Source organism: Anabas testudineus, chromosome 24, assembly GCF_900324465.2.
Source record: "Anabas testudineus chromosome 24, fAnaTes1.2, whole genome shotgun sequence".
Classification (NCBI taxonomy): domain Eukaryota; kingdom Metazoa; phylum Chordata; class Actinopteri; order Anabantiformes; family Anabantidae; genus Anabas; species Anabas testudineus.
The window spans coordinates 5,167,504-5,185,457 of record NC_046632.1 but is presented as its reverse complement, the minus strand read 5'-3'; the positions used below and the strand labels follow the sequence as shown (position 1 = coordinate 5,185,457).

The 17,954-nt window shown below is 39.6% G+C and overlaps 1 protein-coding gene across 1 annotated transcript in view; it reads left to right on the top strand.

The window, feature by feature from the left end:
• The window catches only part of LOC113149866 (neurexin-3b), a 247,787-nt gene that overhangs the window by 89,074 nt on the left and 140,759 nt on the right, over positions 1 to 17,954 (top strand). The window contains exons 10-18 of the mRNA XM_026342210.1: positions 3,039 to 3,242; positions 4,877 to 4,903; positions 6,083 to 6,202; positions 6,689 to 6,801; positions 6,990 to 7,258; positions 7,549 to 7,739; positions 8,580 to 8,753; positions 9,623 to 9,649; positions 11,809 to 11,928. Coding sequence (XP_026197995.1) covers positions 3,039 to 3,242; positions 4,877 to 4,903; positions 6,083 to 6,202; positions 6,689 to 6,801; positions 6,990 to 7,258; positions 7,549 to 7,739; positions 8,580 to 8,753; positions 9,623 to 9,649; positions 11,809 to 11,928 — 1,245 coding nt within the window. The remainder of the gene's footprint in view (positions 1 to 3,038; positions 3,243 to 4,876; positions 4,904 to 6,082; positions 6,203 to 6,688; positions 6,802 to 6,989; positions 7,259 to 7,548; positions 7,740 to 8,579; positions 8,754 to 9,622; positions 9,650 to 11,808; positions 11,929 to 17,954) is intronic.

The following is a 17,954-nucleotide window of genomic DNA, read 5'->3' as shown; positions in this document are numbered from 1 at the left end:
CAATTTACTAAAAGATGCTACAGCTCTCTGCAGAACTGATGAGGAGTGCAAAATCAGGTGATAATCCTCTGTGGATTCACTTCTTTCATATTGCACCTAGCAGCGTGATCCATGGTAAATGTAAAAATATTGGTGTAATCAGCTTTAAAGCTTCTGACAGTTGTTTAAACAGATTTCTAGGAGATTATATTCAGTAAGGCCAAGGTAGGTTGTTTATTACAAAGTGTGTCACTTTCATTTTTTGTAAGAACATGGGGTGTGTTTAGTACTGCAGAGCTGTAGGCAGGCTACTAGTGTGAACCTAGAAAGGAGGGCACTGCTGATGGGAAATAAGTCACTGACCAACACAGCCACAGCTACAGCTAGTGATCGCATGTCTGTACCATAGTTCTCTGGACACTGGCTCTGATCCCTGAGTAAAAATGGTCATTTTAAAATATATACTATTTATGTTACATATGAATAATAACTACTAGTAATTACTGATTAGCTGTTTATTTAGCAGCAACAGAACTTGTCAATATGTTTGCAGAATGCCTTGTGTCTACTTTTTTTGTTCTATTATTGGTAATTTAGTTTTGCAAATGCTCTATATTTGACAAGTGAAGTGAAATAAGAGGCAGAGAAGTGATTCTGTCAATCACTCCTACTGTAGTTGGTTATCTAAAGAGGATGTTTTTTTAGAGATTATTCATTCTTCCTGCTGAACTGCCCCCTCAGTGGTTCTAAATTAACCAGATGGACATCTTCAAAATAAACTCGGTCTTTTCTTTTCTTTTTTTCCTTATATTTATTTATTTTTTGTTTAGTTTCGTGCCACTCAGTGGGAATAAAATACATTGACTCAGAGTAAAAGAAAAACTTCCCCCTGCTACTTCCTCAGACAGTAAAAAGCCATTAAACTGCAACACAGGTGATCCCAGCTGAGGTTCTCAATGATCAATGACAGTGGGACATGATGGGGACCGCTTTGCTCCAGAAAACAAACCACTAAAGTTTGCTACCACTATATTGTGTGTTGCGTGAAACAACGAACCATGCATTTTTTGTTTGTAGAGCAGTCAAGCATATTGATGAACTAGTTAGGGAGGGTTTAATGCAGCCTTGTCCTCCTAAAGATTGTTATACAACTAACCTGCCATGCAAATACGCTTTTGTTGGGAGCATAACTGCAACCATATAAAACATTTGTTTTGTCATGTATCAGTATTTTACTAGTGTTTTTTTTTATACTTTTCAATTTTTAAAAAATGTATACAGTAATGTACTTGACAGACAGTGAGATTGAGTAGTGTTGTTATTGAAGTCCCAATGTCAAATTCTCATAGCTGCAAATATCTAAACTCATTTCCAGAAATACTTTTCTTAGGGCACTTTGCCCAGTCTGCTCAAACTCCAGAGTGGACATCACAGTTTGTTTTATAGGGTATTTATCCTGTCCTTCCTTGTCTCTTTGATTTCTTTGAACTGGAGATTGCCTCACTATGTTTTCTTTTTTTTTCTTTTAGTGTGAGTTAGGGACTCAACCTGGCACACAGATCAATAAATGCCTCAGTCAGTTAGGGGACCTGTCTGTGGTCTGGCTAGGGTGCATGCATGTGTGAATGTGTGACCTGTTTTTTTTCTTTTTTTGCAATTTGGATGTGCACAAAAGCGAAGGAGGCACAAAGAGGGAGGGAGCCAGGGCAATTTAAAATTGAGTAGAACAATGGTGAGCCATGGTTTCATTATCCTCCAGGCTACTGTACCCGCCCAGTCGACAGCTTGTTCATAGAATGGATTTTACAACAGCCCTAAAAGCAACACAGATGAATGTGGGAATTTTACAGCAGTGCTCTGCTTGGAGAGATGGATGGTTCACTGATCCCTCACTGCTTCTACATGAATTTTGCAACATACTGTATCACATGAATTTTGACATTTACATGAGGCAAAATCCAATAGTACTTACAATGGGATAGTTTTTGCGTGACTGAATGTTTTTTTCTCTCAACCTGATCAACTGGCACTTTAGACCTTGTTTAAGACAGAAGAAGCATCAGCACACGGCAGGTGAAATGTGACATTGCATCATTTACGGGTACAACCTCTCTCTTGTGAGATGCTCCAAAACCGCTTACCTACACCCTCAGCATTTCCCTAGATACAGCCAAAATGGTGGTGCATTTCTGAGGCCGCTGGGCTATTTTTTCTTTTAAAAGCTGAGGTGTCAAAACAGGTATTTCATGGTTGGATACCTTTTTTAATCTGTCTCTCTTTCCCCAAGAACCCTCCGGTCTGCTGACAGTCTTCTGTGCCACACTCTTGCTGGTACTCTCCTCCTTTTCCAAGTCATAAGAAGCAAACAGAATAGTCCAGCCCAGGAGCCTCTGAACCTTCATAATCGATGTTTTCTCAGTATCTCTACTTACTGCACCTGTAGTAGGTGCTTTGTAGAGACCGGTGTTTTGTAAGGCCTTGGAGTATGGTTGTATTTGCATATTGCACACTGATTTTACATTTCCAAAACAAGATTTCGCTATTAGAATAAATACACCAGGCAACATCTATAAACGGGCGTTGCCAGAGAGAGGAGGAAGTAACATGATGATTTAATTTTCTGCACTCTGAGCAGTGTGAGTGTGTGCCTGAGCCTGAGCACCCAGACATTCGCCTGTCACTCGATGGATGATGAATACAGCTGCAAGCTGCTCTCTTTCTCATGTATGTGTATTTCCCATTGATAGAATATAGAAAGAATATGCAGTTCCAACTTTAAATTAAGTTCACTTTTCTTCGTAGGGCGTATGTGCGTATTTGCTTTCATAGCACATCTTATTGAGAGATTTGATGGCAAACAAACAAAGCTGTCAGAAGAAGGTGAACCATATGCAATATATTGCAACATTTCTTGCTGTTATGATGGTAGCTACATGCTTTATGTTTTTTCATGGGCACAGCCATCCTTCCTTCCACATTACATTTGCTGGCATAACATTTTAGACAGCACAACACCATCAATATTCTTTCATCAACACGTTTCTCTCTTTTTCTGACAGAGGCTTCGATCCTGTCTTACGATGGCAGCATGTACATGAAGGTCGTGATTCCGAATGTTATGCACACTGAAGCAGAGGACGTCTCCCTCCGCTTCATGTCCCAGCGGGCGTTCGGTCTGCTCATGGCGGCCACGTCCCGCGAGTCAGCAGACACTTTGAGGCTGGAGCTGGACAGCGGAAGGGTCAAATTGACGGTCAACCTAGGTATCGTATAAACCGTCCTTGTTGGCTCACCTCTTCTCGAGTTGAGGGGCCTTACTGTTTTTGTGTTTTTTGTTTTTTTTTTTGGTTTGTTTTTTTCCCTTTTCTTTATGGTCCAGACCTGATAACACATACTAAACCAGTTTTTGTAGTTGTCTTTGTAATTGCATGCATTGTTTTTGACCTGCCTGGACTGAAAGTTTTTCTGCCTTGATGCTTAGATGTCTTTGTAGATATTTATATATCCATCAGTCTAACACTTAACAAAGTTATCCATGCTCGGCAGCACATCTTTTGAACAGATCATAGATCATTTTAGCCATTTTCATTATTTTGTACAATTTCTATCAAATAATTTAATTGCTGTAATAAACAGTTTGGTTGTCAACCATGCATAAATTCAGATAGCAACATCTTAGATTACATTCTGCCATCTATTCCTAATGGCAGGTAAGCACATTGTACATTTTAGAGCTGCACAGATGTATGCATTTTTATCATGTGGGTCTGTTCCTGTGGTCTTTTTTTTTTATTGTTTTTCCTCATGATAGCAGGTTCATGTTCCTCTCTGTCCATTAGTAACCCTTGGTCTAGCTGGCATTTCCCATGCCTTGTTCAAAGATGGCACTCACCCCTTCAAAGGCCCTGAGCCTGCGGCCCGTTTGGCAAACAGCCCGATGCCACAGCAACCAGTGTGCCTGCAGATGGTGCCACGAGTGGTACATTTAAGTAGAGTGCAGTCCTGTATACCAGTAAGCACATGATAGAAACTCCTGACCATATAGGTACATACAAAATATCTTAATGTAACTAACTTATTATAGAATTCAATATATGCAGTTACCAAGCTGCTGGAAACATGGAAATATCTGTAGATTATATTTATAAATGAATTAATGCTATTTTATTTCCCCAGTTTACTAGTAAAAAAAATTTAAACCTAACATAATTTCATTCACAGAGATCTATTTTCTGTAACATACACACTACCTTCTGAAAAGGAGGTCTTTAGGCCTCTGCACGGTGTTGGTGCTGGATGGCTCGAGGCTGTTTGCTCCCACTTTTCTGCTGCGGTTGATGGCACATGACCGGCCTGGGGTCACATGGATTTCAACCAGCACATGTCAAACATAATTTGATTTTAATATAATGCTAAAGTGTAATGAAATATTATATAAAATTTGATTTCACGGTTGGTCTAGTGCACTTTTTTGACTCTAGTTGCTGGGTTGCTAAATCGATGTGGCCATTCAGTTGCAAGCGACCATTTTGAAATTGAATATTGAACATGTAGCCAAAGTCTACTTTTTTGGGGTGGGGGGGTCATTAATAGTTATACAATGCAATTAGTGACCATGTACAAAACCAAAGATATTAACAGAGTTTAATTGGCACAATAACATTGACCAGTATTGGTACAATATTATTGGCAACAACAATAAAATCTTTTGGATTTGGGTTAAATAGTTTCACTAGTGTTAGTGTAGTAATGTAGCCAGTAGAACAGCCAGGCTAAAATGGCCGCTGGTGTCATGTGGCCGTCCCCGGAAGGTGGCTTTTCTTGCTCTTGGATGTCTGCAGCTATAACCTTGAAGGATGCGATTTCATCTGTCACTTATTCTCCCCTCCCCATCTAGACTGTGTCAGGATAAACTGTAACACCAGTAAGTCAACATTCTTCTTCTGCAGCCTTCTTCCTTCAGTCAATGTTTGATTATAGCCTGTGTACTAGATGTAAGAGCAGGAATATGTGAATGCAGGGAATTGATAAGAGGATTCCTCAGATAAGATGGGAAGAAAGTAATAGCCAGAGATTAAAGTTGTGCAAATTTAATGTACTCTATATATTTTAAATGACCCATTTCTCAAATTAATTCAGACAACTAGTTCTTAATCTTTCCCTGTGTACCTGTAGCTACTCACTGAACATTTGCACCTTGAGACTCTATAAGCTATGCTGTTGATGTTTCTCAATTACCTTTTTTTTTTTGCCTTCCTTATTTTAAGAAATTTTTAAGTAAATAGTTCATATACAAAAGGTTTTAGCAGCCATGCTCTTACTCATGGAAAGGACTTGTGTTTTTTATAATTGTCTTGTGCTCACAGCCCTGTGGAGGGAAAAAAAGTGGTTAAGAGAGAGAAATAGGTGCCAAGAAATGGAGAGGTGTGTGTGTGTATGTGTGTGTTTGGATTTCTTTGATGAAGTGGCAGATTGTAGATGCCAGTTCACACTGATTAGGTTGGTCGTTGTCACAATAAGTAATAATGGAACGTAATGATCCAGTGTATACACACATTAATATAGGTATGCAGCAGTGATAATTATCATTAATTTGTAACTGGGGAGAGAAAAGGTTTGGTCACCAAATCGAAATCGTAATCCCAGCCAAGAAATCACTAATTGACACTCCTTTTTTTAGATTTAAAACCTTGCTTCACTATTATTTAGCAGTTTCAGAATTCTGACTAAGTGGGGCTCGACTGCCCTCTAGTGGTTAGTTTCATGAAGTCCTACTCTGTTAGATGGTATAACTTGGCAGTGCCTTTCCAAACTATCACCAGGAAGACGGAGCAAGACAGTTAAATGCTACATGAATTCTGTGAGTCAAATATTTTGAGTCCTTGTGTGAGTAACAGCAAACACTTTTTTTTACTTTACAGTAAGTTAATATTTTTTATGTAGTTTTCCTCTGTTGTCAAATCCAAACCAAATTTTTGTTTGGAGCTAATCTCCACATCTTATTGGCCCTATATAAGATTATATAAGATCTTGATTAAGTAACAAAGATTTGGTTTGTGCTCGTGCCTCCCCCGTCCCTTAACTAATTAACCCTCCTCTTCAGGCAAAGGTCCTGAGGTTCTTTATGCTGGACAAAAGCTCAACGACAATGAGTGGCACTCAGTACGAGTGGTTCGCCGTGGTAAAAACTTCAAACTCACTGTGGATGACGACATGGCTGAAGGTATGTGTACCTGATATTTTACAATGTCACTGGTATAGGCATGATTATTTGATAGATTTTGTGCATGTATATATTCTGTAATTTTGTCTCTATTTAATGTTGTATTTAGTTTTATAGTTTCAGATTTAAGGTGATAGATACTGATAAATTATTTGAAAAAATAAATCGTTTACATTTGCATACAAAATAGTAATACCTTCTTACAAAAGTTAAAGTAAGAGTATTTGTGTGGAACATGCTAAAAACTGTCTTCATGTTATGCCTAATTAGAACATGTACTCAGTATTGCTTATTATACAATGTGAAATAATGGAAACTCGCAACTCCTTTTGCCTTTATTGTGTCTGCTTGACCATTAACATAGATTCGTTTTGCATGACACAAAGTGAATGTGTGCTGTAGTGGGGTAAAGGCGTTACCCTTTTTCTTCTTCAGCCCCTTAATCACTTGGCCCCTTCTTCCCCTCTCCCCCCCTCACCCCCTCAGGTCAGATGGCGGGCGACCACACCCGCCTGGAATTCAATAACGTTGAGACGGGCATATTGACTGAGCGGCGCTTTGTCTCTTCTGCTCCTTCCTCCTTCATAGGACATCTTCAGGTATAAAGTGGAATTGCACGAGAAGTGTTTGTGGGACTTTTTGTTTTTGGTAAAGGTTCAGTAATAATGCACATATCATTATCAAGGAAATCCCCAGTGTTCAAATATAATTCCTTCGGTTGGTTATGAATCCTCAAAACACAAAACTGTTACTATGTTAGTCTGATCACAACAACTCTCTCCCACAGAGCCTGAAGTTCAATGGAATGCAGTACATCGACATGTGCAAGAACGGGGACATCGACTTCTGCGAGCTCAACGCCCGTTTTGGCATGCGCTTCATCATTGCCGACCCCGTGACCTTCAAGACCAAGGGCAGCTACCTGGGCTTAGCCACTCTGCAGGCCTATACCACAATGCACCTCTTTTTTCAGTTCAAAACCACCTCACCTGACGGTTTCATCATTTTCAACAGCGGAGATGGGAACGACTTCATTGCTGTGGAACTGGTCAAAGGGTGAGTGAGGGATACGGGCAACACATGTTTTCATTTCTTAACACATTATTTATCTAACAATCCAACAAGTATCGATTCAAATTCTCTTTTGCATCTTTTGTAGGCTTGTAAAAGCATAAACATCACTGTACAGCAGCAAAGATAGTTTAATCAGTTAAACTCCCATTAGTGTTAGAACAGCGTGAGTTTTTCTATTAAGATGAATCAGTCTGTGAAGATAAAGAAGACACACAAACACACACACTCACACACCCTGATATGTTTCAACCAATGTGCCTCTTCTCTGCCAGGTTTATCCACTATGTGTTCGACTTGGGAAATGGGCCAAGTCTTTTAAAGGGGAACAGTGACAACCCGTTGAATGACAACCAGTGGCATAATGTGGTCATCATGCGAGATGCTTCCAACACGCACACACTCAAAGTGGACTCAAAGTCAGTCACACAGAACGTCAACGGGGCCAAGAATCTTGACCTTAAAGGTACCACATCTCTGCTTTCAGTGAAATAGAATATTATACTGTATACATACACTGCAAAAGGCATGCAAGAAGAGTCCAGGTTAAGACACATGACCCAAATAATAAATCTTTAGAGTTGACAAATGACGGAGATTGTGCCTTATTCTAATACTGCATTTGTAAATGTATTAAACAAGCTGGTGCTCTGTTAAAAATTGAAATGCTGTTACATTTGGTGTAATGTTTATTTGTTTAGTAGAAACAAAAAAGCTGTTACTCAAGCAAAGCATTTCTAGCATCTAACTTCACACCTAATCCATTGTGTGAAACTTGCCCACAAATAAGGCAGAACAGAAATCTGCGGGAGAGCAAGAGATTTTGGTGAATCTGACTTTGAATCTGACATGTCTTACAGACAGAAGAAAGAGGGGGTTAGTATAAGAATATAAAACATGTTTAGGCCCTTTGACATCTCTGGCTGCTGTGATGCTAAAGGATTGTTGAGTCTAGCAGCACAAAATGGGATTCACTATATTTATTTAAGATTCACACTCTATTTATTCAGCCTGGAGAAACATCCCAGTCCGTGGATGCATTTATTTTGTCATTTGTTATGGTTAAATACATAATGATTTAAATGTAATTTTTTAACTGAGCATTGTTGTACATCAAAGAATTGCTTTCCCTTTGAAAGAAATTCCTCTTCCAACAAACATTTGTTCCTCAATTTATTTGATTAATCACATTTCATAGTGGTGCGTTTAATAAAATGGTCCCCCCAAACAAAACTAATATCTGCTCACTTTCATCTATCTTACAATTCTTTCACACATCTATCTCCCTTCCCCTTTCTCCCTTCAGGTGACCTGTTCATCGGAGGTTTAGGACCCAACATGTACCAGAACCTGCCCAAGCTGGTGGTTTCTCGGGAAGGCTTCCAGGGCTGCTTGGCCTCAGTTGACCTCAACGGCCGCCTGCCAGACCTCATCAATGATGCCCTTTTCCGCAGCGGGCAGATTGAGCGTGGCTGTGAAGGTACAGATGGCCTGTAGCGTAAAAGAATCATGACCTGCCGTGTGTGATTTATTAGTCTAATTAGACAGTTCCCCAGTAGCCCTTTAAGCCATTTGCAGGCATTGTTAATCCTACTTATTTTCTTTTTGTACACCAGTCATTTGTCACATTATAAGATAAAATTTGTCATTCAGTTTCTTTATTATTGGGTTCTTAACCTTTTCTGTCAAAATATTTTAACTGTATAACTGTAAAACAGATCAAGTTCAGCAGTTCAAATGGAAAAAAAACGTAAATACATTCAAGCTTTACTAAATTAGTAAATTGTGGATTCGTGTATAAAATAAAATACCATTTTAAAACAAACTAGCTTCAATAAGCTGCTGATCTGGTATTTGATGGACAGTATTATCAGATTTTCCTGGTAGCTGTTGCCATCTATATTAAATATTATAGCATACGGTCCCAGAAACAGTATTCAGACCAATAAACTGTAGTGTTAAATAAATTATGATTTTTCCCCAAGTCATTTTTAATCGTGCTAACAAAAAAAAAAAAATATATATATATTTTGCATGCTTCAGCATCTTTCCTCTAGAGGGCAGCAGAAGACTATCAGTCATCCAAACAAACACAGAAGCCTTAATGAGCAGAACAGTTAGCTATGATATTTAAAACCAAACCTACTTAAACAACCTGCATTATATAAAATATCACTATGTAGGAGCTCAACCCGTACTAAATCAACAGTCTGTGTTGCACTCTGCTAAAGTGACAGACTTGTACAAGTTTGAAGAACAACACTAACAATGTTGGTCCCTCACTAACCTTTACTCTTGTTTTCCGCTCTGCTCTGTTCTGTTTGTTATTTTCTTTCTGCGCTAACAAAGTTGGTTTCACCAAAGCTGACCTGCAAGGTAGAGGGTTAAACTTAGCCTCTTGGAGGCATGCTCGTCTGAAAGTCTGCTGTGTGCAATGCATCGTGGGTGTCACCATGGCAATAACATCCCCCTTGGTGCTGCAGAGGTCACTTGCTTTCTGAAAAGAAAAATGAATAGAGAGACTACTGGCAGGCAAAACAACGGATTATGTAGGGAAAAATGTATGATTATTGTTCATTTATTGTTTTTTACGTTACATGAAATACCCTGGGTCAGTGTGAATGTAGTCATACAAGTATTAGATTTTTGAATATTTACATGTTTGTAACAAAAATGAGACAAAATTTTGTTTATTAATTGGAGAAAAACATTGCACAAATACTGGGCATAACCAATACAGCAATTATATATTTTTTATTCTATATCTTATATATATATATATATATATATATATATATAGAATAAAAGGAAAGAAACTCCTGGTGTACTGAGCAAAATACAAACATACATACTAACACAAAGTGCCATTCCAGTATTTTGGGAAATGGCTGTATTCATTAAAGCTCAAAAGAATTTGAATAGTTTAATTAAAGTGAGCAAAGAGATCAGGTCATGTAAATAATATTCATATAAAAATGTGTCACTCATATGTATATTCTAAAAACATAGACAGAGAGACAATTTGTGAGAATACTGTGTTCTTTTAAGAAAATGCCAGTTGTGACACTCTACAGACGGGCATAGACAGCAGAAAGAGGCTGTCACTGCACTTTTAAGCACTGTCAGTGTGTCGCAGATGTATCAGTCCTCTCTCTCCCCCCGTCTATGTAGTTTTTTTCTTTTTTCAAAAACCCATCATGTTTGCTACTTTACCCAGATGAGCATTTTTCAGAGAGCGAACGGCCTCCTGCTGCGACATTCCCATACAGCAAAATCCTCCGTTGCTTGTACTGCCAAACAAGCACTGATGCGTGCATACAAACATGAGATTCATGACTGAAACAATACAGAAACACATGAATGTACACAGTGTCGGGGGGGATGCCTGGTTGACTGCCATTACCGTACATTACACAGTAAATGCACTTTCAGCTGACGAACTTCAAATGTCTTCTTCTCTTCACATTGTCTTGCTCAAGACAATTGCTCTTAAACATTGTTTACTTGCATTTGTCTGTCATTTATTTGGACTGTTTATTTAATTTTACTTGATTTAATTGTATTTGTTCTTATGTGGTTATCAGAAAGGTTTCTGCCAAGGTTTTCCCCTTGTGTCTGTCTTCAACGGGAATTGTTTATCTTGTTATCTATGCTGTGCGCTTGTCCTTATCTACATTCCCTCTCAGTATACGTATTCAAAAGTAAGAGCTATGTGTGGTGTAGAGGAATAGCAAACACACATCCAGTTTGACTTTGAATACCCTCCTCAACTTCTGTCTGACTGAAGTGCATACATGAGGATATGCACAACGTGTTCTCAAGTGCTCTTTGCGTTTCTTTTCTCCTCTGCTCTTCCTGAATTCTGTCTGTCTAGTGCGTCTAGTGTTCACTGTCTTCACAGTGAAAGGGATGTTTGGAAAAAAAAAGATAGAAAAAAATTACTGCCACTTTTATGCAATTTTAAATGGGTTTTGTGTAATGGAGTTTTTTCCATGACTCATTTGTTAAAAGGTTATTTTTTATGTCTTGTCTTGCTTGTTCACAGAGGGAATGCAGCTTTCTAAGTTTTACTCTGATAAAACTTTTTTGAAACATGTTGGAATGATGAAAGTTGCATGCAAGTCCACCTGCACACACTCTCCAGAAGAAAGAAGTTAAGGGATGTTGACAGTGTCATCACATCAGCCCAATGGGGGTCCAAATGCACAATAGACCATAGCCAACATTTCGAACAGTCATTTTTATACTGATTAACCCTGAGGCGACAGGGTTGTTGTTCAGTTTGCCAGTTCAGCTGCAGCTTTACCCAGCATGAAACAGGATTTCCCAAACAGTTTTAATTGTGTTCTACTCCAGGTTAGGCTTCTTGTGGTGGCACTGTTTCTTCCTTGATCTGCTGTCTACTTATTTCTCTAGAGTGCATTTCTTCTGCATGGGTACTGCATTGTTAAGTCTCAGCAATAGCCCTTATTGTACCTTGACTGTGTACCTGTGGTATCTCCTCCTTTCTCTTCTTCCCTCCTGCCTTTATTCAGGCCCAAGTACAACCTGCCAGGAGGACTCATGCGCCAACATGGGTGTGTGTATCCAGCAGTGGGAGAACTTCACCTGTGACTGCTCTATGACATCATATACAGGGACACACTGCAACGACCGTAAGTACTGATGGATTACAGATTTACCTCCATTTGCCTCGCATCAGCATTTTGTAACCTACTGTACATGCTAGTGTTAAAAACTATGGGAATTTGTAATGGAATAGACTAATCCTGTAGCTTGCTAAGCATTACAAATCAAGATATATCAGCCTCTGCTGCAAGTCCTCCTACCTTATGAAGCCATGCCATCCTTTCTGCAGCATTGGGTATGATATCCTTGACTCAAGGACTCCGAGGCTGTTTTGCTCATGCTTATTAAGTCCCTTCGCTCTTCACACATGAAAGTGGTGCTGAAAGCTTCATGTGATCTTTACATGAAACAACTGAGAGATGCTGGCAATTGTTAAGGGTGGATTTTGATGCAACGCAGGTAATTTGTTGTAACAGTTTGCTTGATGTCCCGAGCTTTCACATTTTGGGCTTCAGAGTGAGCGGCCATGACTGATGATGTGTAAAATGTCCACTTCTGCCTCAATCACCTCGTCATAAACGCCCTTCAAATAGCAATTGTAACAGTGTGTGTGTGCGTGCGTGTGTGTGTATCTGTGTGTAGGGATCTCTTATCCCCATGACAACACGGGACTTCCCCTCAGTAATCACGGTTGGCGGTCTTTCATTTAGTGGTTAATAGTGGGGGCATACTGCTGCTGGGCCAGACTAATGAGGTGGTAGAGGCTGTTAGGAGAGCTGCTTTCTGTGCGCTGGCATCCCCTAATCATCCAGACCTTTCTGATGTTAGACCCGACTGCTATATATGACTTTATATCGCTCAAATCCCAATTTTCTTTTTCTTCTCTCTCGTTTTTGCTTTTCCTTCTCAAGCTCCTCGTTTTATTCTTCACCAAAACACAGTCATTTCCACGCACAGTGGGTAATCGACTCAGGTTCTCACTTGGTGATGGTTAATGATTAATTAGTGATGAGAAACCCTCATTAAATTTCTTCCTGGTGCTGCCTGGGATGACTTAAAGGGATTTTTCATTGATTTTATATTGACACAGACGTATTTCTTCTTGAAACACGAGAGCTTAGATAGTAACTTCTTTCACATCTTCATGACATTGCAAGTTTAAGTTGTAGTTCTGGTTTTCGAGACAGATGTTCACCAATATTGACTGGACTGTCCAAGCGTATAATGGCATTCTTAACTGAGTTCTCTGGCCTTGAATGGGAATTTTGCATTTGATTTTCTTCTTCTTTTGGTCCTCTTTCGAGCAATTTCATTTCATTTCCTGTCCTAGAAGCATTAAAATAAATAAAGAACAGTGAGAAATGATAAAGATGCAAAGTCAAGCAAACAGGCAGTTTGGTTCAGGATTACCTAACTGGAGTTTACATTTCAGAAAGTGCACATAAAAAGGTCTACATGACACCGTCTGCTCAAGATAAGAGTTCTAGTTTGCTTCCCTTAGACTGACCTAATCTGCTGATGTTGACTCTGGTGACAAACAGTGCCTCTGTCCCTGTGAGGTTTCCTGAGCTCAGTAGTGCAGTCTCACACCACCAGGTGGCAGTAAATCTATAAGCAGGATCGCTCACTGTCCCCCCTGCACTGGGAGAAAATGAGATGCAATCCCTTGAGCATGAAATCAGCTTTCCTGTTATTTTCCTCTACTGCTTTGCCTCCTGTACTTCTTTCTCTCTTTATCTACCCCCCCAACCGCACAAACCCATTCTATGGTTATAGATTATAGAGAGAATATTGTGTTTTGTTTCATAAACAATGCAAAATCCAATGTACATAACATAATCATATTGCCAACAGTTTTATTGTTCGATTGTAGTAGTTTTAGAAAAATGAAATCAATGAACACAGTTCTTGCTTGTGCTTGCGTGTGTGTTCTGTGACTGCTTTTTATTCAGTGAGCACAGAGCTGAGCGAGAGTTTCTAATTAACAATGTGGGAGTGGAGCTTCTCCCTCTGTTTCTCTCCGTCTCTCCCTCTCTGATAGCTGGCAGCAAATATCAGTAATTGTCTGCTTCTCTGACTCCGTCTCTACCCATTGTCCAAATGAAGAAACTTGAACAAAGTAAAGTGAACATTTCTGCCAGTAAAGCCTCTCGCAGTTTCGTCTGCATCAGTTGTTAGCGGCAAGCCTCCGTGCCCACTGTGCACTTCTCCATTGTAGGCAACAGGGCTCTAGGTGATGGAGAAGAAAAAGAAAGCAGAAAAAAAAGAAGAGCCTTAGCAGGTAACTATCTATACTCCTTCCATTTATTCTTGTGTATCCCTGCAGCCTGCACTTTGTGAATGCACACCTTTACTTATGGGAACAAGATACAAAAGAAATTTACAGGGCTCTTTGCACCATGCTGGCCATTCTCTGAGCCACTTGGACAATCTGGAAGTATATGTCGTGCCCAGCACTGCTTAAAAACGGGGGTGGGGGTGGAGAGTTTGACTCTTTTTATAGCATTTTCATCCTGCTTGGTTCTGGCTCACTGCTTCTGTCATGCTCATCTCCATCTCCCTGTCGTCTCATATCCATCCCCCTTTTTCTTTTACATCTCTTTTACTCCCCTCCTCTCCTCTCCGTTTTCAGAGCGGACATCTCCCTGTCAGGTTCTATGAATACCGCAGAGTTTCATTTAAATCCAAGGACATGGGAGCTGTAGGCCAAGCCAGAAAAGCAGTGGACACTCCTCTTCCAGATCCAGAGCAATTACTCAGCTTACGTAATAGAATTATCTCTGCAAAGGTCGCTGCATTGTTCTACAGTCAGGAACACGGTAAACAAACAGAAAGAGCAGAGTAGGGAGAGGGAGGCTGAAGTAGGCAACAGAAAACAGTTTGTCAGTTTGATACTGGCAACAGTAATTGTGTAGATAGATTAAGTGATGGATTTCTCTGCGATGATCCCAACAAAACCTCTGCTCCTGTTTAACCTAATGTCCCTAAATGTACTTTTCAGGGCATGCTCAGAGGGCTGTAACCATATCTGGCTAACTGCTTATATAAATGACAACACAGCAGCGGCTTTGCTTCCTTCACTATTTAAAAGAAAATATTCATGGCATTCCCCTCTTAGCCATTTCTCCTCCACTCGGAATGAGGAGGGGAAAAAAGAAAATGACAAAAGAGGTGAGGGGGCTGAAGAACAAGCTGTTTCCTCTGGTCTGTTCTACTGTTTAGAAAATCAACATTAATAACAACAGCATTTCCTTCCTATTGACTGTTGTCTGCTTGACAGTATTAAACCTTGGGGGGAATAGGGCAGCAACATAATGGCACTATTCACTTTGACATTACGTCAATGATGAGTGAAGGTTTAGAAGGAAGCAAATGGGTCCAGACATAAACACATGCATATACTGCTGGTAGCTATGAAGCGGTATCTGTAGACTTCCCTCATACATATTTTCATTGAAGCATTGAATAATTAAACATGCTGTCTCTGTAAATGAGATTAAGTAGCTCAAGCTGGCCATGATAGGCCAACAGGTGTTAAACAGGGGTTAGCTGGCTATAAACCACACCCCAGGACCCATAGAGCTTGGCATAGTTTCAGCCAGGCACAGATGTAGCAGTGGGACTTCAGATCATAATGCATAGACAACTTTTTCACCCAGTGAAAGGAATCGATATCACTAACATTTATCTGGAAAGAAAAACAGTGAAACTGAGAAATTGTATGTTTAATAGTAAGTTTTTATACCAAACAGTACATTTTAGCTAAAGAGGACTTATAAGTAGAGCAGAGAAATATGAGAGCATTTGCCTATAAATACCACAGGTGGATCAGAAATGGGCCGAAAGATTCCCATGGAGAAGGATTTGTCCTCAGGGCACAACCTATCCCAAAAGCACACTTTGAAATCATTCACTCTCTTTGTTGCAGTAGGTGATGTGGTTATGTCATGTGACTGAGGGAACACAGTTAGTTAAAGATTCGACAGTTGCCTGCAGTATCATTACACAGTAACACATACTGCTCCTGTTGTGTGTTTTGGCTGGACGGAAATTCTGATTGTCCAGCAACAACCCACTGGAATTGCCCAAACCCTGTACACAAGAACTCTGGTCTGGTCTACAATCTCTTTTTTTATCTCTCCATCACTTTATCACCCCTCTCTCATGTCTTATGATATCTGTATTAGAGCTAGAATTGCATGTCCAACTCTTGGGTGGTCTAATGAGCTGCCCCACTATTGGTTGATCAGGCTAATGATGCTTGCTCAGCCCTGCATCATGTCACTGTGAAAAGACTGGCTGTCGCCTGTGTCAATCGATGTGTCACTGCCGTGCTCAGAACTGTGGTTTAATTGGATATACGCAGCGCTGTGGAGTCTAAATGCTCCAGGGCCAAGAAAAAGAATGTAAAATGGGTAAAATGATGGAAGAGAAGACTGAAGGATGTTACTGCTCACAGGTGTCAATAAGTGGGTGTGTTTTATTTATTTTTGTATTTTTATTTTGATACTATATGTACATATATATATGTTAATGTTTCTTTCATGGTAAGCCGTTCATCTTGCTAAAAGACTATTTCTTTTTAGTTGACTTGAAGCTGCATTATTCCCTTCCTACACATAACAGACTAGTTGCAGTTTACACACGTCTTTTCTAGTCTCATACTCTAATAAGTTCATGTGTGACATTTGTGCCGATGTAATGTAAGTTCTTCCAGGTGTTTCTGAGATATAGTGTTGATAAGAATAGTACAGATTTGAGGCCACAGTGACTTTGAGCTTTTACCAATTTTAATGAGTTCATCCCTAAATCTGAGTGGACATCTGTAGCAAATTGGAAGAAAATTACTCGCAGCGTTCCTCAGATATTGTGTTCACATACGTAAGGTCATTGACCTTTAATCACCAAAATCTAATCAGGTCCACCAAATCCTACATAGGCAAAAGTAGTGAGCTAAAGAATATAGTAGTAGTAAGCTAAAGAGTTAAATATTTCTCTCAGCTTATAAGAAAAATTGTGTAGAACAACACAAAGAAACAAGCAAGTGTTTATTAATGTGCTAGCCATAACAGATTTATAAGGTAATAAAATGCCAGTGTGCTCAGCATACAGTTTAAAATTATAGTTACTGTACACTTTATATTTCATTTTTGAGTTAAACAAGATGCTGTGTTAATTAGAGATTAATTAGAGCTCAAATGTAAATGAGTGTGTACTTTTAAATGTTGTGTATGCATAGACCCAGGCTAGTTGTTGTCTGGTCTTTAAGCTAAGCTTGGCTAGACGCATGCTGACTCCAACTTCATAGTTGATACACAGACATCAGATTGATCATAGTTGTTGCACCCAACAGAAAATGTGAAAGTTCTCCCAGTGTGATAAATAAAATCATGACTTCGACCGCGTGGATACATACAGTACAACTCCTCTCACCTCTCAGACTTTCATCAAACTGCCTCCACGAGTAAAGGAGAGAGATGTTGTATGGGAAAAAAGAGAGAGAGAGAAGGAAGGGAATGATTGAGTTGAACACATTACAGACAGTTACGATGAGGGGCATCCATCTGTTTTGGTGCCAGGCGGGTAACCTTGAGGCTGTCAGAGTGTTCCCAGCACCCACCCTAGCCCTCACAGGCTGAGAGCTTGGCCACAGACACATCCATCAACACAAGTTCCTAGACACAATTCAGGAGCGCTGGCAACACATACAAATCACCCAATCAATACCTCGAACGCCTCGCCTGAACTTGAAGACTTTGGGCAGGAACATGTCTTGAGTAAGTGCAAGTCACATGCTTGTTTTCTTTTGCAGCTGAGACATTTCTTTTTGCTCGAGTTTGTCTTTTGTACATCTCCCTTTTATCATTACTTATTCGTTTCAGTGTTTTTATTTCTGGGGTTTAGTAAAGATCAAGTGCTCTGTTTTGTTTTTTTTTTCTAGTCCTGCAGCTCCATGTATCACTTTGCATATAAACAACCACTTATTGTTGTTTTAATATGTCCTAAAGTGTATATTTTGGAATAACACAGGCATGGCACAATTATATCTTGTTTTGAACCTGGGTGTTCAAACCTTATATCTTTATAAAATGTACACCCTGTAGGTAGTGTT